A 25,999-nucleotide genomic window follows, 5' to 3' on the forward strand; every position below is an offset into this window, starting at 1 on the left:
TCCACTATAAAGTCACCTTCTTTTTCTGTATTCTACCTGTTAGAAGTTAAGTCACTAAGTCCAGGACACATTCAAGGTCAGAGGAGAGTTAAGCTTTACCTCTTAAAGGGGTTAAATCTACTTAAATCATTTGGAATTCTTTGTGGAAGATTTATTCCTTTCTATCCTTCTGCTTTCCCTCCTCTGGTGGGAGTATTTAAAAATAAATCACAAATAACACGCATTATTGATATGAACATTTTTATGGTCCTTTTTTTTTTTTTTTTTAATTTGTTTTTTTAGTAACTCTGCACCCAGTATGGGACCCAAACTCACAGCTCCTAGATCTAGAGTTCAAGAGTTGCCTGTTTTACAAAGGAGCCAGCCTGGCACCCCTATTGGTCTTGATACATATTGTCAGATTACTTTTCAGAATTTTGCAGCAGTTAGCTGCAGGACTAGCAGTGTATGAGTAAACTTCCAGTGTACTTTTGTACTTTCTGTGTTTTGTTTTTTAAGTGAAAGTTCACATTAGTTTGCATGTATTTGATGACTTAGTTAAGGTGACCTTTTTTTTTTTTTTTAAAGTAAACTCTACCTTCCAGTTTGGGGCTTGAACTTAAAGATCAAGAGTCGCATGTGCTGCAGACTGAGCCAGCCAGGTGTCCCAGGGTGACTTCTTATGTTTGTTAATAAGCAATAGTGACTTTTTTGGGAGTTGTCTTTTCTCTTGGGCTTTACCTATTCCAGAAATTTTTTAGAGACTGATGGCTATTTTATTAGCTCTTTTGTCTCTTAGAGACTTAAGAGATCTATCTACCATTTTGCTTACTGGCTCCTAATTTTTAATGATCTTCAGGGTTTTGTCTTTTATTTGCATTTCATGACCACATCCTTCTCGGTCCTATTGAATTTTTAAAAAATTTTTTCCCTATTTCTGTTACATTTACCTACCTACTCATAGGAAATTTGCTATCCACTGGTAAAGCAAGAAATAAACAGTTTAAGGCCATTTATAGGTAAAGGTCATGTACCAGTAGTTCCATTCCAACTTAGTGTGAGAACTGTTGCAGGTTAATTTAGCATATGACCAGATTATTTCCTTGAAAAATTCATGACCGAGTCTCCCAACCATTTTGTGTTAAAAGCACTTTTGAAATATTTACTGTTTTGCAGTGTGCTATAGAAATTGCCAACTCATTTGAAAATGACTTTTATAACCTTGAAACCTATGTTAACATTTTATTACATTTTGGAAATTTTTGTTACTCCTAGGCATTTGTAAAATTGCCTCTTTTATTTTATTTTTTTAAAGATTTAATTATTTATTTATTTGACAGAGAGAGACATAGTGGAGAGAGGGAACACAAGTAGGGGGAGTGGCAGAGGGAGAAGCAGGCTTTCCGCGGAGCAGGGAGTCTGATGCGGGTCTCCATCCCACGACCCTGGATCATGACTTGAGCTCAAGGCATATGCTTAACGACTGAGCCACTCAGGCGCCCCAAAATTATCTTTTGAAAGAATTTAGAATATAATAGTTTCTTAAAAGGATCTAACCAAACCAAGTATTTTCTTCTGTAAGAGGAACAAAAATGAACACTCACATACACATACTAACATAGAAATGCTTTCCTCCTTAAATCTTTTTTTTTTTTTTTTTTGAAGATCTTATTTATTCATTTGAGAGAGAGATATCATAAGCAGGCAGACAGAGAGGGAACCAAGCTCCCCGCTGAGCAGAGCACCTGACGCAGGGCTCTATCCCAGGACCCCAAGATCATGACCTGAGCCGAAGACAGAGGCCTAACCCACTGAGCCACCCAGGCGCCTCTCCCTAAATTTTTAATGTCTTGGAAGACATTTTTTGCCTTCCTGTGAGTCCTTAACCTCTATGGCAACAAAAAATAGTTCCAAAATGAAAGAGCTTAAGTAAAATTATCTAAAAAAATAATCTAGGGTTTATTGTTAGTGTGTTAGTTAAAACATTAAAGAAAATTAAAATACCTTCTAAATATTATTTCATATTGTCATTGGATGTTATTTTCAATTACTGTCTTAGGATTTTAGATCCTTTTTTTTTTTTAAAGGTTTTACCTGTTTGAGAGAGAGAACAGGTGGCAGGGAGAGGGAGAAACAGACTCCCTGCTGAGCGGGGAACCTGATGGGGAGGGCTTCATCCCAGAACTCTGGAATTATGACCTGAGCTGAAGGCACACACTTAACTGACTTAGCCACCCAGGTGCCCCTAGATCTATTTTTTATGGTTTGTAATTTTATTAACTCTTTAGCTAAAAGTCTAAGATAGATAAATATTTAAATAGAAAAATATGTAAAAATAGACCTTTATGAAACTGGCTTTGGAACCACCTAGAAGGAAGGGACACAAATAACCTATAAAAAGTTCTTAATCTTACTATGATATAACAATGGATTAATACTACATAAAAAACTATAATAAATAAATAAAAAGCAGCTATAAAGAGCTGCTAAAATCAGACAAAATTTTGAAAAAGAAGAAATATAAATGCCAATAAACTTGAAAAGATATGCAGCCTTATTGGAACTAGGAAATAGAAACAATGAGTTACATTTTGGGGATCAGACATTCTGGTATAGATATATCTTGAGTATATCCATATGTTATTGTACTATCAGTGATAATAATACTATATGTAATTACTGTGTTACACACTAACCTGTACTATGTGCTGTTGATAGAATTGGCAAAGGCTTTTTGTGAATGACCTTAGGCCTAGATATTAATTTTTTTTGTACTCTGCCCCACAAAAATATGGGCACAAAGATGGTTGTTGCAGTATTATACTAATAAAAAGTTGGAAAGTCCATGGGGGCCTGGCTGGCTCAGTAGAGCATGCAGCCCTTAATTTCAGGGTCATAAGTTTGAGCACCCTGTTTGGGGTAGAGTTTACTTAAAAAAAACATTGGCAGGTCCCTAAGTAATCTCTACTGAAGGAATGCTAAATATGTTCATGTTTTTAGAGAATTATGTAGCCATTACAAAGAATGATGTAGAGCTTTATGTATCGAAAGGTCTGAAAGTTTGTTGTTGTTGTTGTTGTTTTAAGATTTTATTTATTTATGTGAAAGAGAGCATGGGGAGGGTAAGGGTCAAAGGGAGAAGCAGACTCCATACTCAGCAGGGAGCCTGATGCAGGACTTGATGCCAGGACCCTGGGATCATGACCTGAGTCGAAGGCAGAGGCTTAACCGACTGAGGCACCCAGGAGCCGTGGTCTGAAGGTTTTTTTAATGCTACAAAACTGCAAGTTGCAGCATATGTATAATATGATCTGTAAGATCAACCAAAATGATATTTGTATATATGTACTTATAAGGGTGTACATAGATACATATGTATGTACTTATAAGGGTATACATAGATGCATATGTATGTACTTATAAGGGTGTACATAGATGCATATGTATGTACTTATAAGGGTGTACATAGATGCATATGTATGTATTTATAAGGGTGTACATAGACGCATATGAAAAAACCTGCAGGTATTCACAGCAGACTGTCAGCAGTGGTACCTCTGGGGAAAGGGAAGAGACTTGGGCAGAGAGGAATGGAAAAGTTGACATTTTCCGTTTTACTCTGTGTACTTCTGGCATCACCACTGATACCAAGTGATTTGATAAAATTATGTAACACTGATAACTTCACAGTTATTTGCTGTTAAGAATGTTTAGCCTCATTAAAAACAACTTTTAAGGGGTACCTGGATGGCTCAGTCAGTTAAGCATCTGCCTTTGGCTCAGGTCATGATCCTAATGTCCAGGGATTGAGCCCTGCATTGAGCTCCCCACTCAGTAGGGAGTCTGCTTCTCCCTCTGCCCTCACCCTACTCATGCTGTCTCTCAAATAAATACAGTCTTTAAAAAAAAAAAAAAAAAAAAAGAACCTCTTTTAAAAAGTTAATTTCCCAAGTAATAAATCTTGTATATAAGCATGTAATTCTATGGCATAATTCTACAAAATAGGGTAGTGAAACTACAATATCTACTTTTTCACCTTTTCCAAAGTTATAAGTAGGAGATTAAATTTGACTTCCTGAAGGTGAGATAAGGTAAATTAAACCCACCCAGCATGAGCTGGAGTGTTTAAGGTTCTAATAGCAGATAATAACCTGGTTAACAGCACTGGAAAGTTCCGTCAGCATATAGAAACAGGATGAGTCAACTGACTTTTTACCACTGAACTCTACCAGGTCTGCTAGTTGCAGTGGAAGGAGGAAATGACCTGAATCTGAGGGATATGGGGAATTGCATTTGCCCTCCCAACATTCAGAGTGAACTCTGACTTCTGTGATAGGAGTTGTTTAAGAGTGGATGGTTTGAGAGCTTTAGATGTGTGCACAGTTCTGTCCTTTATGTGGCATAAAAAGCAACCCATAAACTGTTGGTTAATTTATGCCCACAGATTTCTGTCACAAATATAATTGTAATAGGAAAATACTGATGTATAAATTAAATGCTTATTATTAAAAATTTCAGAGTATGGAAAAGAATTGTATAGGAACTCTCTAGTATCCGTCCGTCACCCAACTTCAGTAATTATCAACAAATGGCCTATTTTATTTCATCTATTTTATTTATGCCCACATTTAATTCCTTCCTTCCTCCCCTGGATTATTTCGGATTTTGATTTTTTTCAGTGTATTGTTCATGTTTTCATGACTTAGGCATTTTATGACCAATTGCAATAAAGCTGGTTGTCTTCAAGAGTCAAGTCCATGGGGCGCCTGGGTGGCTCAGTGGATTAAGCCTCTGCCTTCGGCTCAGGTCATGGTCTCAGGGTCCTGGGATTGAGTCCCCGCATTGGGCTCCCTGCTCAGCGGGGAGCCTGCTTCCTCCCTCTCTCTCTGCCTGCCTCTCTGCCTACTTGTGATCTCTCTCTCTGTCAAATTAATAAATGAAATCTTTAAAAAAAAAAAAGAGTCAAGTCCATGGCTTTGGTATTATTTAGCATTGTTCTTGTATTAGGGACATGTATTGAGGTGAACAACAACTCTGCAACAAAGACATCAAAACCATTGTTTTAATATCCTTAGGTATTTGTAAAATACCCTGCTGTACCCTGAAATAAATTCTAGGTATTTGTAAAACACCCCAAATAAATTCTGATGTACCAGAATTCTGATGCAGTAACGATAGAGTTCTGTCTTGCCCACGATAGAGCAGCTCTTTAATGTCTGTGGACGCAGGAGGTTTAAATGTGAGGTAGGATTGGTTAAGTTTTTTGCTCTAGTGCTTAGCTGCTGATATGCACTGACGCTTGTTCTGAGGTTCTTGACAAAAAAGAGCTGTTCCATTTTGTTTAAACAAACAAACAAACAAACAAAAAACCAGGTAATTTTAAAGTGGAAATTACTAACTGAAAACTGCATAGTACTTAAAATAGCTCAAGTTTATGTGAAGAAAAGTTCCACAGAGGCATAGGACTATTGAAGAATGTCCTGGGTATAAATACATTTTCTCATTTTACTGGAGGCTAAGTAGTACTGTCATATACTTTAAAATCCTAGTTGATTTGGAATATCTGTCAGTTAGGCACCTGCCTTCAGCTCAGGTAATGATCCCAAGGTCCTGGGATCAAGTCCCACATCAGGCTCCTTGCTCAGTGGGGAGCCTGCTTCACCCTTTGCCTGAGGCTTCTGCTGCTTGTGCTCTCTCTCTCTCTCTGACAAATTAGTAAAATCTTAAAAAAAAAAATTCGAGTTGATTTACGTGCTTCTGGCATATGTAGATAGAAAATAAACGTCAGAGATTCAGCAAATATTTATTCATTGCTGTGGCTTACGCAGTGAAGGAGGTGTTTAGAGACAGAGTAAGATAGGTTCCTGCCCTCAAGAAACTGTGGGCTCTTCGGAGGTGGAGGCTTTTTGGAGGTGGAGGGTGATGGTGGTATTGGTGGAATCTGGCCTTATTAATCAAATGGATTTAAAAAAAGACTTAAAAATATCTGTGTTTTGCAATTTTTGTGGGTGATAAAAACAAGTCTCCCTTTTTTCATAAAAGGCGATTTGTTAGCATTTCTGCGTTCAGAGGGTACAGAACTGGGTAGGTATTAGGCATTTCAGTATTTGAATTTCCTTTTAAAAAATCTTATAGTATCTTTTAATTTCAGCTGACATTTTATTGGCCTGGGGAGGCACAGATAAGAGGGAAGGAGGGACCACAATTGTAAGTAGAGATTTGCTTATGGATTTGAAAAGACAGGTGAGAAACAGGCTTTCAGGGGTGAATTTTTATCTGCCTAGAAGAATGGGATACATTTACTTTCAGGGTTTTCTGTATTGGGTATGTACAGTAAGTTCTCTAACATGAAGGCTAATCATTTTTTTAAAAATTGGGCTCAGACCATACTGTCAAGTAGTTCATATTAGGTATTTCCTACTTTCTGAAAGAGTTAGGCTCTCCAGCTTAGATGGCCTGAGACTTCTCTTTCCCTTCTAATTCCCACATCCTCTTAGGTCAGGCATACAGATCTCCACAAAGATACTAGATGGGAAGTAGGTTTGCCTTGACTGTTCTGAAACTTGATTTCATCTCCGTCTATCTTGGATATTTCCCCAAATCATTACAAAGAAATTTGCCTCATTCTTTTTTTTTTTTTAAGATTTTATTTATTTATTTGACATAGAGACAGAGTGAGCATGAGCCAGGGGAGGGGTAGAGGGAGAAGGACAAGATGATTCCTTGATGAGCTCTGAGCCAGCTGTGGGACTCCATCCTAGTACACTAAGACCATGACCTGAGCCGAAGTCAGCCGCTTAACTGACTAAGCCACCCAGGTGCCCCATGCCTCACTGTTTTCAACAGCTGTGTAGGATTTCATGTACTCATACTATCACTCACACATATCAATCAGAACCACAGGGAAGAAGGATATACACTTTGCTTTATAATTTTTTTCTTTCATAAACAGTGAACATCCTTATACAACAACATTATGTGATTATTTGGATATGGATATCCAAGTTAATTAGATAAATTAATTTTTACCGATCTTTGGGTAGATGAAAGTGATAATTGGATTTGCATCTCTTAATATGTTTTGTTTATTGGCTCTGTATTTCCTTGTAAACATGATCTTTGCTTATTTTTTGTAAGGTTGCCATTTCTATAATGATTTTTCAGAGTTCACTGTAAATTAAGGAAATGAACCAGATGTGTGTTGCAAACGTTTTTCCAAGCTCTTTGTCTTTTTATTTTACAGTATATTTTTGGTTTATGGAAACTTTTATAATTTTTGGCTGCCAGATTTATTGGTCCTATATGGTTTCTTGGATTTATGTTGCTTTGCAAGTATTCCAGTAGTCTTCTTGTAGTTACACATTTGTGGCTTTTAAAAATTAAAGTTCTGTACTTTTTTTTTTTAAATTATTTATCTATTTGACAGACAGAGATCACAGGTAAGCAGAGAGGCGGGCAGAGAGAGAGGAGCAAGCAGGCTCCCTGTGGAGCAGAGAGCCTGATGCGGGGCTCGATCCCAGGACCCCGGGAATCATGACCTCAGCCGAAGGCAGAAGCTTTAAACCACTGAGCCACCCAGGCGCCCAAAGTTCTGTACTTTGAAAGTCTTAATATATGAGTACACATTCATTGTAAGAAGTGTTCAAAAATTGACAAAGTGAAAGTCTGTCTTTAAATTATATTCTTTTCCCTAGAGCTAACCACTTACTAAGTTGGGTATATATTTTTCCAATCTTTTATGTGTGCATCATACTTCAATTAAAAAGAAAAGGGTTATCTTACCATTTATTAGATGGTTGACGGTCGAAAGTGGCACCTTTATCATATTCTAAGTGCCCCTTAAAAAACTTGGGTTAGTTTGTGGGTGTTCTAATCCATTTTTCTAGTTGGTTTAGTTGATTTTTTTGTGTGGCCTTATTTTATTTTATTTATTTACTTTTTAAGATTTTATTTATTTGAGAGAGAGACAGTGAGAGAGGGAGCATAAGAGGAGTGGGAGCAGGAGCAGGAGAAGCAGGCTCCCTGCTGAGCAGGGACCCCCCCCCCCCCAATGTGGGGCTCCATCCCAGGACCCTGGGATCATGACCTGAGCTGAAGGCAGATGCTTAACAATTGAGCCACCTATGTGACCTTATTTTATAAAAAGTTAAATCACTGGGACACCTGGGTGGCTCAATCAGTTAAGCAGCTGCCTTCTGCTCATGGCATGATCCCAGGGTCCTGGGATTGAGTTCCTGCATCAGGCTCCTTGCTCAGCAGGGAGTTTGCTTCTCCCTCTGCCTGCTGCTCCCCCTACTTGTGTGCTCTCTCTGACAAATAAATAAATATTAAAAAGTTGGGGGCACCTGGGTGGCTCAGTCGTTAAGTGTCTGACTTCGGCTTGGGTCCTGAGATTGAGCCCCACCATCAGGCTCCCTGCTGAGCAGGAAGCCTGCTTCTTCCTCTCCCACTGCCCCTGGTTGTGTTCCCTCTCTCGCTGTGTTTTCTGTCAAATAAATAAATAAAATCTTTAAAAAATACAAATTAAAAAAAAAACGTAAACCACTAACACATTTGGAATTTGTTTTGGTGTAAGGAATGAGGGTGGGGAACCAACTGTGCCCTACATTTATGGAATAATTTTCCCCCCCCCCCCCCCGTGATTTAATATGCTGTCATCAAACCTGGATAATTCTAGAAAGGACGCACACCTGTTATCTCTGACCTATTGAAAGAGCATTTTGGTTAGGCTTCCTATATTGACCAGCTTTCCTCTTACCAGTTTTCCATAATACAGCCAAGGTGATCTTTTCAAACCACCCTTTATGGGCTTCACATTGCTATTTGGATGAAGACCTACAGCTTTCTTTGAGTTCCTCCACCATGTCAATACTCTTACTTGCTCCAGGGTCTTTACACTCCTATTCCTTTTGTGTCTGCAATGCCCTCCAGAACCCAGTCCTCATACCTTCTACCTCTGTCTTGCCCTGTTGTACTCTAGTGCATCCTTCCACTTTCAACTCAAAGTTAACAACTTTTTTCTTTTTAAAGATTTTGCTTATTTATTTGACAGACAGAGATCACAAGTAGGCAGAGAGGCAGGTGGGAGGGTGTGAGGGAAAGCAGGCTCCAGGCTGAGTAGGGAGCTCCATGTGGGATTCCATCCCAGGACCCTGAGATCATGACCTGAGCTGAAGGCAGAGACTTAACCCACTGGGCCACCCAGGCGCCCCACAAAGTTAACTTCTTGATAAAATCTTCCCTGGCTCCCTAGGTGAGTTTAGAACCTGTATGTGCTCTCTAAGCACCATTTATCTTAAAAAAAAAAAAAAAAAATTTTTTTTAAGTAAACTCTGCACCCAATGTGGGGCTTGAACTCATGACTCTGAGTTCAAGAGCCACACACCCTTCTGACTGACCAGCCAGGTGCCCTTCCCATCCCCTTTTTTTTAAAATACCAGCCTTTTTTAGATATAATTCACATGCCATATTTTGCATTTTGTGTAAAATGCAGTGGTTTTTAGTGTATTCATGGAGTTGTGTGACCATCACCCTAATCAATTTTGAAACATTTTCTCAACCCCAAGAGAAAGCAGGTATCAGTTAGCAGTCAGTCACCATTTCTTCCCAAGCCTCTAGTCCTGGAAAACCAGAATTTCTTTTTTTTTTTAACTTTTTAAAAAAATTTGGTAAAATATTTGTTATATTCGGTTAAAATTTGTTATATTATAACAAATATATTTGTTATACATATAATATATAATATATAATTTTTTATATTTTATATATATATATAACAAATTTTTGCTGTTTTGGCTTTCTGTCTCCTTATTTACAGTTCACCCCTTTTGATAAGACTTGCAGCTTCACTGAGATGTGTGATCAAAGTTTAAGGCATTAGTACCACTTTCAGCTCTGAAGTTCTCACCATTTCTGTCCTTCTCTCCTTTTAAGATTTTATTCATTTGTCAGGGAGAGAGAGAGAGCACAAGCATGGGGAGCCACAAACAGAGCAGGCAGAGGGAGAAGCAGGCTCCCTACTGGACAAGAAACCCAGTGTGGGACATGATCCCAGGACCCTGGAATCATGACCCGAGCCCAGGCAACTGCTTAACCAACTGAGCCACCCAGGTGTCCTGGTTTCTGTCCATTTTTTGTTTGGGATATTCGCAGGTTGTGACACTTTTTTCTTATTTGGTTAATCTCTGTGATAGGCCACAACTTAAGGTTCACAATTTTTTTTTTAATTTTTTTTTAAATTAAAAAAAATATTTATTTATTTGACAGAGAGAAGAGAGATCACAAGTAGGCAGAGAGGCAGGCAGAGAGAGAGGGGGAAACAGACTCCCCGCTGAGCAGAGAGCCCGATGCGGGGCTCGATTCCAAAACCCTGAGATCATGACCTGAGCAGAAGGCAGAGGCTTAACCCACTGAGCCACCCAGGCGCCCCCACAATTTTTTTTTTAAGATTTTACTTTCGGGGCATCAGGGTGGCTCAGTCAGTTAAACATCTGCCTTTGGCTCAGGTCATGATCCTGTGGTTCTCGGATCAAGCCCCACCTTGGGCTCCCTGCTCAGCAGGGAGTCTGCTTCTCCCTCTGCCTTTGCCCCTCCCTCTGCTTATGCTCCCCCCCCCAATAAATAAATAAAATCTTAAAAAAGAAAAAAAAATACATTTAAAAAAAAAGGGTGGGGTGGCTCCTGGGTGGCTCAGTGGGTTAAAGCCTCTGCCTTCAGCAGGTCATGATCCCATGGCCCTGGGGTCTCGAGCCCTGCATCAGGCTCTCTGCTCAGCAGGGAGCCTGCTTCCCTCTCTCTCTGCCTACTTGTGATCTCTCTGTCAAATAAATAAATAAAATCTTAAGAAAAAATAAAAAAATTAAAAAAAGATTTTATTTTCAAGTGCTCTCTATACCCAAGATCCAGGGTCACATGTCCTACCAACTGAGGCATACAGGCACCCCTCTTCGGTCCTCTTCTGATATTCCCATCTTAGGGAGATGATTTGCATGGTGTTTAAGAGCTAGGAACATGCATGTAAAGCTTTTGAGAGAATATAGTGTGCTTATTATGATTATTATATTCAGAATGATTTCCCATTGCACTTCAGAGCTGTGGTTCCCAGGACCAAAACCAATCAAAATCAAGTAAGTCGAGGAAAGACCCTGCTGAAGGAGGTCATTTTTTAAAGCCAAGTGACTTGCTCAATGATCTTACATAATTGAGTTTCAACTTTCCCGGAAATGTTAATCCACGAGCACCAGACAGTGGTAGTCACAGCACAGACACCTCCTTGCCGAGTTAAACCATAAGTAAGGGGTATCCTATTACCGAAAACAGCTGCAAAACAAAACAAGAAACAAACAGAAAAAAAACAACTGTGGCCAGACTAAGATTTTTGTTGTACAGCTGTTGTGGATTTTGTAATACTTTCAAGAGTTAAGGAGAGGTTTCTGATCGTAGCCTCATTTAGATTTATTAATCTAAACTAGGGCCCTGCCAAAGAAGGTGCATCTTGAATCATGAAAGCCTCCTTTTAGGTCTTTTCTAACTTGGCAGTGTGAATTCAGGGGAGTTAACCAGTGAGGCAAAACAGTTACAGGAACACTTTGATAACCAAAGAGGCATTGCCAGCTGTCTAGGCATTGACGGATAACCACCATCAACAAAGATAAACCCTGTTGGGGCACAAACCATTCCCGTTAAGGTAGTACTGTTAATAGGTAGATTCAGAGAGAATATTGTGTTTGCTCGTTCAAGACACAGGTCAGTTAGGTTTTCTCTTTTTAACTTGAAATAAAATATTCTAAGTTCCATAACTTACCCCACCCCACCGCCCTGTAGCTGTGGCCTGGGAGATATGGATGATAGCATCATCTTTCCAGGCAAGTACCACTGTAAAAAAAAAGGAAAAAGAAAGGGTTTCATGTTTAGTTAAAATACGAAGTCTTGATCCAGTGTCTTCGGAGGAGCGCCTTGATGTTAGCTAATCTTCCTAGTCAACCTGATGTGGAGGTCTCTGGTGTTTGCATAGGACCGGATGTTTGGTGCAGTTTCTGTCAGTGGTGGGATGTGTGTCCAGGGTTCGAGTCCCTCTCCTCTGGGTGGTGAAGAGGATCTGGTATATATAATCCCTTCCAAGGAAATTCCAGGGCAGTCTTTGTTCTTAGTGACTCCAAATCAGTTTAATGGGAGAAAACTGGAAACAGTATGGTGTGTCACAGCCAGATACTTGAGGAAACTTAGAATTCAGGATCCAGTCCCAATTTATAGGCCTTCTTTACCAAAAACACACATCCTACTTTCCTTGCATAGGGAGATGTTTCCCTTATTATATATTGAAGTTTTTAACCTTTAGAAACCTTAGTTTCTAATGGAAGTAAAGAAGTAAAACAATTGTGAACGGACATTGCTTTAGCATCCTGTGGCTTGGCAGACTTTAAATGCTTTCTGTAATTCTAGAAACGTGCTTTCCCCAAATATCTTTAGTTCCCCTGTAAAAGGAAGGCAAAATTGATAAACTTGTGTTTAGTAATTAGTGTTTCAATATTTTATCTTATTTAGAAATGATATGGCTGTTTAATGAATTTAAATCATTATCTAAATTAACAGAACTTTAAAGTTTCAGGTTATCAAAAAGATTAGGAGGCAACTAAAGTTTACCTAAAACCTTTTTATTTAGTCTTTTTAATTGTTTTTAACAGTTTTGTTTAGATTACACACAAAAGCCTTAGACATTAGGCCATTGCTGCAAACTGTTTTTTTGGCTGACAGATTTTATGAGAGAGAAAATGAACTTATAAAAGTTTTGTATTTGATCTGATAACCCAAAAGACATGTCTTGTTAGTTTAACCAACATACTTAAACTAGCTTTTATACTGAAAGTTATCCTACATCATGTGAATTTGAAAAACATTTGGGTTTATTTCTGTTATATTTCTGAGGTTTAGAAATACTTCATAAGCACTTGTTTTTAAGCCAATTAAACAGTTCTTTTTTAAAGTAAGCTCTACGCCTAGCATGGAGGTCGAACTCAAAACTGGAGATCAAGGGATGCCTGCGCTACCACCTGAGCCACCCAGGCGCCCCATGGAGAAGACTTTCAGGACTTCTATTTCTTGGAGCACCTGGCTGGCTTAGTAGGAAGAGCATGAAACTCTTGATCCTTAAGGTCAGAGTTCCAACCCCACGTTGGGTGTAGAGATTACTAAAGAAAGAAAAAAAAAAAAAAAAAAGATTTGTATTTGTAGAGACAGGCATACCGCCCTGAATGTGCCAGATCTTGTCTGCTCTAGGAAGCTAAGCAGTGTCGGGCCTGGTTCGTACTTGGATGGGAGACAGGAAAGCTTAAGGAGGCTTGGCCTAGAGTTTGGACGAGAGAGGCTCATTTGCAATTTGAATTTTAACTCCCCCCAACCCCTCACATACACACCGCTTTTAGTTTCAGTCTTAGGAATTGGGGTGGTCTAGATAGGAGTTAATATTTACATCTCAAAGGCACAGGGGAAGAATGCAGGTTGCTCTGAGGCTTTGGTTTTGTAAGGTCAATAAGCCTTTTGAGATAAGTAGAGGTTTTGGAATTGGTAATAAAAGGAATAGGTGAACTTTGAATTGCCTCTAGGGCTGCATTTCTAATTTTGCCAAGATTTGTAAAATGCAGACAGTTGCTCTCAATTCCTCAAAGAATTGGGTTATAATTTGAATGACGTCATAGGTGGGTCCACCCGTCTGATTGCCTTTTTTTTTTTTTTAAAGTAAATACTTTTACAAAGGCTTCAGAAGATTTTTTTCTTTCCTTCTCTGTACCTAGTTTCATTTTAGCTTATGGGAGGAGGCCTAAAAAAATATTCTTATCAGGATGTGTGTATCAGCTTTCAGTCTGGCCAATGGCTGGTCCCAGAGCTACTCAAAAATTCTTTTAGGTTTCCTGTCAGTTTTTGCCTAGGACAAATAGCAAACATTTCTGGCCGTATCAAATAACCCCCCTTAGATAGAGAAGTACTAGAATGAGTCCTCAAATAAAGGAAGATACAAGGAAGCGGTAAGAATGAAAACTTTTTGCTAGGTACCTTTTACAACTTTAGTTTTTCACTAGCCTTTTACAACAAATCTTCCAATGAAGATATTTTGGAATTTTGAAGTCTCTTGCATACCATTTAAAATGGTCATCCCATTCTGTTTGATTTGAAGCCTTGCTTTTAAGTGCCCTTCTTAAATGATCTTATCTAATTGGAATGTTTCTTGTAATGGCCATTGTAATTCCTCTGAGGAAGTTTGGTAGGACCCTAGCCACAATTAGAATTTAACATGCCTTTCTGTGCAGCATATCTAGCTGTAAATGGGGTGTAATCCACATTTCTGTCTGGCCTCATTTTGGGGCTGCCAGTCTGATGGTTACCAAGCCAGGTTGTGAGGACATAATAGAGCTTAGTAAGATTTTGCCACTTTGTCAATATATCTTAGGCATAAAATAAGTAGGGGTGCCAGAAGGAAGCATTTGGGTTTCTTGGGAGTTGAGGGGGATGTGCCTCTGGGTTGGGAATTGTGCAGCGTTACAGTTAACTCATTGCACAGGAATTTTCTTGAGGTTGGAGGTGGCCTAGTGTCAACCTAACCTGTTCAGTGACCCACTTAATGCGGGAGTTTTTGAGTTGCGTGATGAATACCCTTAACAGCTCCTAAGTGTTCTTCTGGTGCCCACCAGCTTTTGTGGCTTTTTTTTTTTTCTTCTGAGATTCTTTTAGCTATAACCCTTTATCTAGACAAAATAAGACAAACGAACATGCACCCTAACATACCAGCAGCAACCAAAAGGTGTTACTGTGGACTGGCCAAGAAAAGGCCTTGCATACCATCACCAGTTCTCAGCATGCATTCAACCAGCAGACTCCAATAAGTGGGGACTGTGGGTTGGAACTGAGGAAAGGACTAAACCACCATATCCCAGTAAGTGGGTACTGTGACTGAAACTGAGGATAGGTATTCCAAACAACTGGGGAATTGTGGGACTGAACCAAGAGGTAGGGACTCAGCTTCCAGATGGAACTGTATGTCAGCTCAAACTGACCCACTAAACCCGGGACTGAAAAGCTGGTTGGTTAGAAGTTCAACACAAAGATAGTAGAGCTCAAAACTGACAGGAACTTCCCAATTCCCAGTGGCCCCCAGAAATGGCTAGGAAAAAAGAGAACTCGAACAGTTCATGGGGTACCACACCTGTGTTTCTTGTTGTCCCCAAAGCTGTCGGAAGTCTCACTTGATCCTGCTGCTTTCACCAAATTTGTTAAATAACAAAACTTAAGCAGTAAATTTAAAGATCAAATTGGCCTTATTCAACAATTCATGAGCTGGGCAGCATCCCATCTAACAAATAGAAAGGAGCTCCACCAAGCTGTAGAAAAGTTTTTTTTTTTTTTTTTAAGATTTTATTTGTTTATTTGACACAGATCACAAGTAGGCAGAGAGGCAGGCAGAGAGAGAGGAGGAAGCAGGCTCCCCGCTGAGCAGAGAGCCCAATGCGGGGCTCGATCCCAGGACTCTGGGATCATGACCTGAGCTGAAGGCAGAGGCTTTAACCACTGAGCCACCCAGGCGCCCCTGTAGAAAAGGTTTTTAAAGGCAGAAGGGGGGTGGAAAAAGGAAATTATTAGCAAAGAATATATTGTTTTGGCAAGATCACCTTTCCAAGGGGAATGGTAGGGATGTATGGATGGGTTAGCTCACTAATGCTGACTGGGTAATTTCGTGTTGATTGGCTAAAGGTTATGGTTCTTAGAATTGAAACTGCAATTAGATTGGGTGATTAGGTCTTGGTTTGCTGACATGGGCTTTAGCATGAGTGACTCCCATTTTTGGGCCTGCTGTCTCCTTTTTAACAATAAGAATTTTAAGGGGTGGCATAAGTGTTTGGTCTATGGCAGTACTGTAGCTAACAAAGTTAAAGAAGTAAGCAGAGTAGGACTCTAGCATCATCTGCCACACAAGAGAGCCAGGATAGAGCATCTGAAGACAGTCACATTTGTAGGAAATCAGTCTGATGGTAGAAGGGGTAGGCAGTTGTTTCTATAAATTCATAATTTATATAATTCATAATTTATATGTTAGTATAAATTTGTAAATGTAGGTCATTAATAAGTAAACTAGCCTTAGTTTTAAGAGAATTACTATGAGTCTGTACAATAATGAATTTTTCATAGCTCAACAGAAAGAGTAAAGCTCAGTAGTTGTCTTATACTTTTTTTTCTTGCTCCTAGATTTAAACAGTCGAGTTAAATCAAGCTGGGCAATCATGGCAGAAGGTGGATTCGATCCCTGCGAGTGTGTTTGCTCTCATGAACATGCAATGAGAAGGCTGATCAATCTGGTGAGATGAATGGGATAGTCCTATTCAGAATTGAACTGTGTACCCCTTCTGTCCTATTTTTGTGGGCATGGGTTATTGGAGAATTTTCATTTGATGGTCACTAAAATTATTTCATAATTAAAATTCCACAGCAGTTTAAGTTATAATGGTCAAAGTGCCTGCCAGCAATTCTTTTATTAGAGATAAAAACAGATTGTTATCTGTTTATGGTAGATTTATGTTGGTGGTATCACCGTCATAGGTAAGTAAAACGTGTGTAAAACCTTTTCTGTTCTGTATTAAGGAATATGGTCTTTATCTATATGGAGCTTGTTTACTTGATAAATTGCTATATGAAGTCACAGTTCCTGTTGTGACATGGTTCAGATCCTACTCTAACAAATGACATAACAATAAAAATCGCTGTATAAAACATTTCCAAATCCAAATCAGTTATTCTACAGAGGCAGGTTCTGAACAACAAGCTTTAGATAGTCTCATTGAATTGATTGTTGTGAGGTTTGAATTTATAGGGTTTTTAAGACTTTCCTAAATCTCTAGAATCTTAAATACAGGACTTTCAATGTATTGTATTTTACACTTTTTATGTGCAAAAGAAGAAATTAACTATTATTAGCAATAAGGTATATTATTATTATGTTAGACAACATTTTACTGTTCTAGAATACTCTTGTACAGAGGTATATTATAGACCGGTTAATAAAGCCAGGAATAAACATTTGTTCAAATATTTGAGTTTTTGGTGGTTAGTAAGCAGGTCTTCTGCTGACTCAGTGTCTATATATAGTGATCAGAAGTGTGATTTTTGTGAGTGATATTCCTCTTAGAGTCAGCATGTGCTGGGACTTACGAGCCTAAAGAATGTCTTAGAGGGAAATCAATAAAATAAGAACTTATAAATTAGACTCGTGGCTATAGAGATAAAATGGCAGAATCATATCTCTGATAACTTGATGTGAAAATAGATGAGTCTGAGGAGAGAATATTTAAAATATATTCTCCTATTCATGATGTTGCATAGCTGATAGTTATGTCTAAATTTAAACATAAGGCATTTTTTTTTTCCCAAATTACTGTGATACTAGGAACAAAAAAATAGACGTGAATTTAACTGGTAAATTTTCCCAGGAGATCAGTTTTTTGTTTTTTTTTTTATTTTATTTATTTGACAGAGAGAGAGAGATCACAAATAGGCAGAGAGGCAGGCAGAGAGAGAGAGGGGAGGAAGCAGGCTCCCTGCGGAGCAGAGAGCCTGACTCAGGGCTCGATCCCAAGACCCTGGGATCATGACCTGAGCCGAAGGCAGAGGCTTTAACCCACTGAGCCACCCAGGTGCCCCAGGAGATCAGTTTTTAATAAGAATTACTACCTCTTTTTTTTTTCTTAGTATAGTATTTTTATTGTTAACATAGTATCATGCTTTTTCCTCTTAGCTCTGCTGGGGTTTTTTTTGTTTTGTTTTGTTTTTAGAGATAGCTGAAACTAAGCCCTACTTTTTATGATTCCTTGTACATTTCTGTCCTCTTTAGTAGACTGCCAAGGAAACCATACTTAACTTTTGCTTTGTTTTGTCTTTAATGCATACATTCATGCCTGATGGAACATTGTTTATAGCAACCCTAGTGGAAAGTACTTTATGTGAATATAGATTTTAGATTTTACAAACCTTTAAAAGTTTACAGTTTTTAGTCTGTGCTGCATATTTTCACATGCTATGAATCAGTGATGGGTGATCCTGGATGGGTTATCTACTGGTGTATAACATGCTGATAAGCAGAGTTGAAGATGCCAGAAGGGAGGAGAAACTCATTTGATTCAATAAGGAAACTTGCAGATTAGGCTTGATAGACATTTGTTTGATTTGAATTGTGCTTTATAATTTTTATTTCTTTTATTTAACTCCTAATCAGGCAGCATTTGGGGGCCATATCTACCTTGTAGCTATTTTATTTTTTATTTTATTAACTTATATTATTTTGTTCAGGGGTACAGGTCTGTGAATCACAATTCACCGCAATCACCATAGCACATACCCTCCCCAGTGTCCATCACCCAGCCACCCTCCCCCTCTCCCCTACCCCCCAACAGCCCTCAGTTTGTTTCCTGAGATTAAGAGTCTCTTATGGTTGTTTCCCTCCCCAGTCCCATCTTGTTTCATTTTTCCCTCCCTTCCCCCTTGATCCCCCAAATTCCTCATATCAGAGAGATCATATGATAATTGTCTTTCTCTGATTGACTTATTTCACTCAGTATAATACCCTCTAGTTACATCTACTACCTAGTAGCTATTAAGTGCTTCCTCAAAATGTTTTTTTCTGAAAGAGTATCTTTTGAAATAAGATCTCTAATTTCAGAAATTCAGAAATAAGGTATAACTTCTCTAAATTCAGTAATGTGTAATAGTCTTTAGTGTAGCATTATTTCTGATAGTGAATAGTTAAAAACACACCTAACTGCCTACCAGGAGGACAGTGGTTATGTCTTGTGTGTTCATATGATGGAATCTTATACAGATGTTTGAAATAATTATGTCTTTATTTATTTATTTTTAAATATTTTATTTATTTATTTGACAGAGAGAGAAATCACAAGTAGGCAGAGAGGCAGGCAGCGGGGGGTGGGGGGGGAAAGCAGGCTCCCTGCTGAGCAGAGAGCCCTGTCGGATCCCAGGACCCTGAGATCATGACCTGAGCCGAAGGCAGAGGCTTAACCCATTGAGCCACCCAGGCAGCCCAAAATAATTACTTCTTTAAAGAATATATAATAACATAAGGGAAATTCATATATGAAGTGAATAAAAGCAAGATATAGAAATGGCATTTAGTACGGTCTTGCTTTTCTGTACCCACATATACCATATATATGTGTACACAGGAAAAAAAGACTTGAAGAAAATATGTCAATATGTTAACATTTTTATCTCTGGATTGTAGAATATAAACTGAGGCTTTTTAAAAAAATAGTTTTCTGTATCTTCTGTGATAATATATCTTATAATCAGAAAAAGGTTATTTAATGAAAACTATCTTTTTTTCATTCAAGTGTTGTCAGCTTATAATATACTAGGCTTTTCTACCTCTCACTCATTCTGTATCTTCTACTCTTATACTTTTTAGTATATTTATCTTATTACTCTGTGGAAGTCTAACTCCCCAGCCTTTATTTTATTATTATTTTTTAAAGATTTTATTTATTTATTTGACAGAGACAGAGATCACAAGCAGAGGGGGGGGGGGGAAGCAGGCTCCCCGCTGAGCAGAGAGCCCAATGTGGGGCTCTATCCCAGGACCCTGAGATCATGACCCTAGCTGAAGGCAGAGGCCCAACCCCCTGAGCCACCCAGGCGCCCCGGCCCCAGCCTTTATTTTAAAAGCAGGTTATCCGAGGGTATAATTTTTCTGTATTAGTTATAACCACCATGATTTAGATGTCTACATGTTCAGGAAACTCATGGATATAATAATAAGGTATTACAGTATGATGATAGAGCAGAAATTTATTTTCATCTTTCTAAAAATGGACATTTAATTCATCTTTGCAATAGAGTAATATCTTATTAATTTTAGGTACTAATTTGGAATTTTTGTTATTTTTTACCTCATATAATCAAATTGGATTTTCTTGTAGGTTAGAGTATTACCAATTCCTAAGGATTAAAGTGCTGATAGCAAGTAAAAACCTGGGGAAACTTGAGGATTCTTTTTTTTTTTTTTTTTTTAAGATTTTATTTATTTATCTGACAGAGCTCACGAGTAGGCAGAGGCAGGCAGAGAGAGAGGGGGAAGCAGGCTCCCCGCTGAGCAGAGAGCCCGATGCAGGGCTCCATCCCAGGACCCTGAGATCATGACCTGAGCTGAAGGCAGAGGCTTAACCCACTGAGCCACCCCGGCACCCTGAAACTTGAGGATTCCAGTGAGCGTTTGTGGTTAGCTTATTAGTTGGATGCTGGGCTGCAGTTTAGTTTTGCCTTTTCTGGGGGAATAGATGGGCTTTGCCAAGGGAGGTATTCAGCTTAGGAGCGGTTAAGATTTTATCATTATTTCCTTTCTATTTCAATAAAGTTCTATTCATTCACAATTTAAGCTAACTGCTTTCCCTAATTTAGTAACAATATCAGTTAAGGTTCTTTATTATAGGTTATAGAAGTTCTGGCTGAGTTAAGCAGAAAAAGACGTATTAAAAGGAAATCATGTGGCTCACACAGGAGAGCCTGGCACAGAAAATGAATAGGATCAAAGGGAGGGTGAGTGCCAAAACAAGAAAGAGCCAAAGTCGTGCCGTAGAACAAGAGCAGCCAAGACGCTGCTTGCTCCCAAATTCCAGAATTTTGTATGTCCAAGTGTTGATGCAGCATCTCCGTCTAGATAAGTAGTGAGTGTCTAGATAAGTAGTGGGTGGCTCAGTGGGTTAAGCCGCTGCCTTCGGCTCAGGTCATGATCCACCCAGGCGCCCAGGAATAAAATTTTTGAATGCACTGTTACATTATTTGAAAAGAAAATATATTCTATGATGTTTAGCTTTCCAATAATTCTTTTTTTTAAATTTATCTCTCATTTTCTATTTTATTTTTTTAAAGATCTTATTTATTTTACAGAGAGAGATCACAAGTAGGCAGAGAGGCAGGCAGAGAGAGGAGAATCAGGCTCCCTCCTGAGCAGAGAGCTGGGGGAGATTTCTAAATTGGTAGATTTTTTTTTTTATCAGTATTTAAAAATATATATATAAAAATAGAAAAATATATATATAAAAATAGAAAAAGCTAGTGGCACCTGGGTGACTCAGTCAGTTAAACATCTGACTTCCACTCAGGTCCTGATATCCAAGTTCTGGGATTGAGCACTGCCCTGCCTCAGCAGGGAGTCTGCTTGTCCCTCTCCCTCTGCCGCCCTGCTTCATGCTCTCCGTTTCTCTCTCAAATAAATACAACCTTAGGAAAAAAATAGAAGACACTTATATGTTTCTTACCACAAAATGGACACAAGCAGCAATTCAGATTCTTAACTGTTGCCTCATCAGTGCTTATGTAAGTTTTGATTCTTTAACTGCTAAGCTGTATTAGTACAAAGAATATAAGTATGATTTTCATTCATTTTATTGTCTGTCTGCACTATTGACCTTAAAGCAAGTGACTGTATTTCTGTGTTATAGGAGTGTTTTAGATGATACATTGTAAACAGAATTTAAGTGTAAGGTTGGTAAGACTGCAGTACAAAGAATGCCCATTTTGGGGTGCTCATGACAAAGCTTTGCTTACTCACTTGGCGTGTCTCCTTCCAGTGATTTAATTACATCATTGAGTTACACACATGTTCATAATAGTTGTATTTTGCTGGGTGCATGTATGTTTCTATTAGTCTTAGGAATGTTCAGAAACATTAACAAATAGAGGCATTATCAGAGATTATAATCTATTTCTAGCCTATTCTAGATAGTGCTTTACTCATCAAATACTGGCTGATAAGACTCAAAGAAGTGGATAAGAATATACAGTGAGTTTCTTGCAATTAAAATCAGACATCTGTATCAAGTTTTTGTTTCATTACTTGATTTAATATGGGAATATGCCCAGTGATGAATATGGGTTTTTGTTGATATGATAATAGAATACTACTACATGTTTAAAAAGATGCCCACATAAAATTGTGATCTAATTATAAATCATTTTTTAAAAGATTCCGTTGATTGATTGATTGATTTGAGAGGGACAGAAAAAACTAGCAGGAGGAGGAGCAGAGGGAGAGGAATAAGAAGACTCCATGTTGAGTACGGAGCCCAGTACGGGGCTCGGTCTTATGACTCTCAGATGGTGACCTGAGCCAAAATCAAGTCGGACGCTTAATCAGCTCATCCACCCAGGTGCCCCATAAATCATTTTTTTAAGTTGTCTGGTATTTTTTTGTCCCTTGTGAGGTTAGTATTAAAAAAAAAAAAATCCTTATAACAACTATATTTAGTTGTTTTTGGGTATAGTGTTTTTTTGTTTTTTTTTTAATGACTGCTGCTTCCTTAAAACAATAAAAATGGCCTGCAGAGGGACTTTTTCCATTCTTCTCATTGAAGCCTTTTGCAGAATTATTCCGGCTGCACCCTCTTCTGCTCCCTTTCCACCCCTCCTCTTCTCCTTGACTAGCTGCCTCTTGGCATAAAGTTTCTTCTATTAATGATAGAAGTTCCAGAAAGAGAGAACAGATTTAGTAATGTGAACTTGGATTATGCTCTGTGTTTTTCCTGTTCTGTGTTGTAACCTAAGATTTGGAATACAGATAATCCCTTTTTTTTGGTTTGTCAAGCTCTATATTTCAGGTCTAAACAGTATAACTGAAACTTCTACATTTTTAATTTACTTTTAACTTTATTTTCATATTAAAATACTATGAGCATGTGATCTGGGAGATCCTTGGTCAGATTTCTCTTAATAGGCCCAAAGACCCTGTAAATTGTGGCTAATGTTCACTGTACTTAAATAAGTCGCATCAAGATTGATTGGCCTCTTTCCCAGAAGAAAAATATGTATGCCTGAAAAATTTCTTGAGAAACTTCTCCACCTAGCAAATATGGCTACTGATAGTATCTTTTTCTTATTTAATTGTAAACTTAAATTGTAAAATATTTAGTTACTGAAATAATATATGAATATGTTCTTCCAAAAAAAAAAAAATCAGTGCATTAAAAGTAAGACTAAACTTGTCACTCATGTCTCTGTATGTGGCTTATTCTTGACTTCCCTAAATGAATTTGGGGTGCACTTTCCCAGATCTTTTTAACAAATATATATTTAGATACTGTGGTGTGTGTGTGTATTTATATATGTATTTCCCCAATTTAATACTGATATCTACCATTTTCATGTGGCTACAAAGCCTTTTAAATCATCTGATTAACTTTTGAGTTTTAATTTAGTCAATAAAGGAAATTTTTTTTTACTTTTTTTTTTCAAATCTTAATACTTTCTATCAGTATCATCCAGACACCGGAAGACTAGTTAGTCCTCCTGTGATTAGAGGTATAATTCACTTTACCAATTAGGAAGTGAGGTTATGTTTTATTTAAAAGATAAAATGGTGATTGCATGTCAGTATATTTAATTCAATAATTCAAGCAGTATACTAAGTGTTGAAAGAGAAAGTAAAAATCTCCCTATATTCTCCCACCCCTCATTGCTTCTTTACTGAATATGAACTAGTAACTGATTCTTTTATATTATTCCAGTTGTATGTCTGCAGAACAAATTACTCCAGAAGTTAGCAGCATAAAAGAGCCTCTTATTAAGCTGACAGACCGTTTGTCTGAAGTTCACACACAGCATCGTGGGGATGGCTCACATGCTGCATCATGTCTGGGTTCTTAGCTGTAAGACTCAGAGGCTGGGAGCAGGAAGTATGTGGAGGCTCACTTACTCACTGTCTGGCAGTTGATACTGGTAGATGACGGAAACCCTACCTAGTGCTATCAGCCAGAACACCTACTTGGATGGCTTTTTCGTGTGGTTGCTTGGCTTCCTCGAAGCATGTGGCATGGTTCCAAGGTTGAGTATCCATCCCAAGGGAGGATGTGGGAGGGAGAGAACCAGGCAACAGGTGGATATATATATATTTTTTTTAATTTCCTTAAGTAATCTCTACACTCAACATGGGACTCAAATGCATAACCCCAAGATTAAGAGTCGCATGTTCTACTGTCTGAGGCAGTCAGGCACCCCAGCATCTGGATGCTTTTTACGACTTGGCCTAAAAAGTTGCATACAGCACTTCTGTTATACTTTTTTAAAAAATTTTTTTCAAGATTTTATTTTTTTGTTTCACAGAGAGAGAGAGAGAGCGCCCAAGCAGGCAGAGTGGTAGCAGAGAGAGAAGCAGGCTCCCCACTAAGCAGCTAGCTTGATGTGGGGCTCAATCCTAGGACCCTGGGGTTATGACCTGAGCCAAAGGCAGATGCCAAACTGACTAAGCCACCCAGCTGCCCCTTTTTAAAAATTTTCATTTTAAGTAGGCTCCGTGCCCAATGTGGGGCTCGAATTCTCCACCCTGAAATCAAGAGTCACATGCTCTACCAACTAAGCCAGCCAGAAGCCCTCTTTATTAAATTTTTTTGTTGTTATACTTTTCTTTTTAAAAAAAACTTATTTAAGAGAAAGAAAGTACGAGTGGGGGAGGGGGCAGAGGGAGAGGGACAGGAATACTCCCTGCTGACCAGGGAGCCCATAGTGGGTCTCCATCCCAGAAACCTGAGATCATGACCTGAGTGGAAGTCAGATCCTTAACTGACAAAGCCACCCAGGTGTGGCATCTTTTTTTTTTTTTTTAATTAATTTATTTATTTGAGAGAGAGAGAGAGAGAGCGCGCGAGGGAGCATGTGCATGCAAGCGCTGCCGGGGAGGGGCAGAGGGAGATAGAGAACCTCAAGCACACTCCCTGAACCAAGCACAGAGCCCAGTGTGGGGCTTGATCCCACAATCCGGAGATCATGATCTGAGCCAAAATCAAGAGTTGGTCATTCAGTTGACTGAGCTACCCAGGCACCCCTGTTATACTTTTGATTACAGTGGTCAACAAGCCTGTTCAGGTTCAAGAGGAGAGGAAATAGACTCCACCTCTTTTTTTTTTTTCAAGTATAATTGACAAATAACATTTAATTTCAGGTATACAACAAAATGATTTGATACTTATATACTACTAAATGATCACCACAGTAAGTCTAGTTAACGTCTATCGTCATATGTAGATACAAAGAAGTTTTGACCCCCGTAGCCATTTTGCCTGCCCTCTACCACCCACCTCTGGCATCCATCAGTCTGTTCTCTGTATTTATTTGGTTAGTCATTTTAAATTCTGCATATAAGACATATCATACAGTATTTGTCTCCTCTAAGTTATGTCACTTAGCATGTGTCTTCAGAGTCCATCCGGGTTGTCACAAATGGTAGGATTTCATTCTTTCTATGGCTGAATATATTCCTGTGTGTGTGTGTGTGTGTGTACACACCATCTTTATCCATCAGTAGACGCAGTAGGTTGTTTCCGTATCTTGGCTCTTGAAAATAATGTGGCAGAATGCACATGGGTATGTGTATATCTTTTCAAATAAGTGTTTTTATTTTCTTCAGATAAATACCTGAAAGTGGAATTGCTGGATCTTGTAGCAATAGTTCCAGTCTTACTTTTTTTTTTTTTTTTTTTGAGAAACCTTACATCATTTTCTATAGTGGCTGCACCAATTTATATTCCCACCAGTAGTTTACAAGTCCCACTTATGCCTGTTATTTCTTGTCTTTTTGGTAATGGATATTCTAACAGGTGTGAGGTGATGTCTCACTGTAGTTTTGATTGGCAGTTCCATGATAATTAGTGAAGTTGAACATCTTTTCATGTACTTGTTTCATCTGTATGTCGTCTTAGGGTAAATGTCTATTTAGAATGTTTAAATCAGATTTTTTTTTTTTTTTTTTTTGCTATTGAGTTGTAGGAGTTTTTTAAAAAATATTTTGGATATTAATCCCTTATCAGACAGATGATTTGCAAATATTTTCTTCCACTTAGTAGGTTACCTTTTCATTTTGTTGATGGTTTCCTTAGTTGTGCAGAAGATTTTTAGTTTGACATAGTTCCACTTATTTATTTTTGCTTTTGTTGCCTTTGCTTTTGGAGTCAGATCAAAAATATACCACTAATACTCATAT

General features: G+C 38.4%; 1 protein-coding gene across 4 annotated transcripts in view; it reads left to right on the top strand.

Moving 5' to 3' along the window:
- The window catches only part of SMIM14 (small integral membrane protein 14), a 75,547-nt gene that overhangs the window by 16,577 nt on the left and 32,971 nt on the right, over window positions 1–25,999 (top strand). For all 4 annotated transcript variants that reach the window (XM_032853083.1, XM_032853052.1, XM_032853073.1 and 1 more), the window contains exon 2: window positions 16,213–16,322. In XM_032853083.1, coding sequence (XP_032708974.1) covers window positions 16,248–16,322 — 75 coding nt within the window. In that variant the 5' untranslated portion in view covers window positions 16,213–16,247. The remainder of the gene's footprint in view (window positions 1–16,212; window positions 16,323–25,999) is intronic.

Source organism: Lontra canadensis, unplaced genomic scaffold, assembly GCF_010015895.1.
Source record: "Lontra canadensis isolate GAN:19392208 unplaced genomic scaffold, GSC_riverotter_1.0 scaffold1, whole genome shotgun sequence".
NCBI lineage: Eukaryota > Metazoa > Chordata > Mammalia > Carnivora > Mustelidae > Lontra > Lontra canadensis.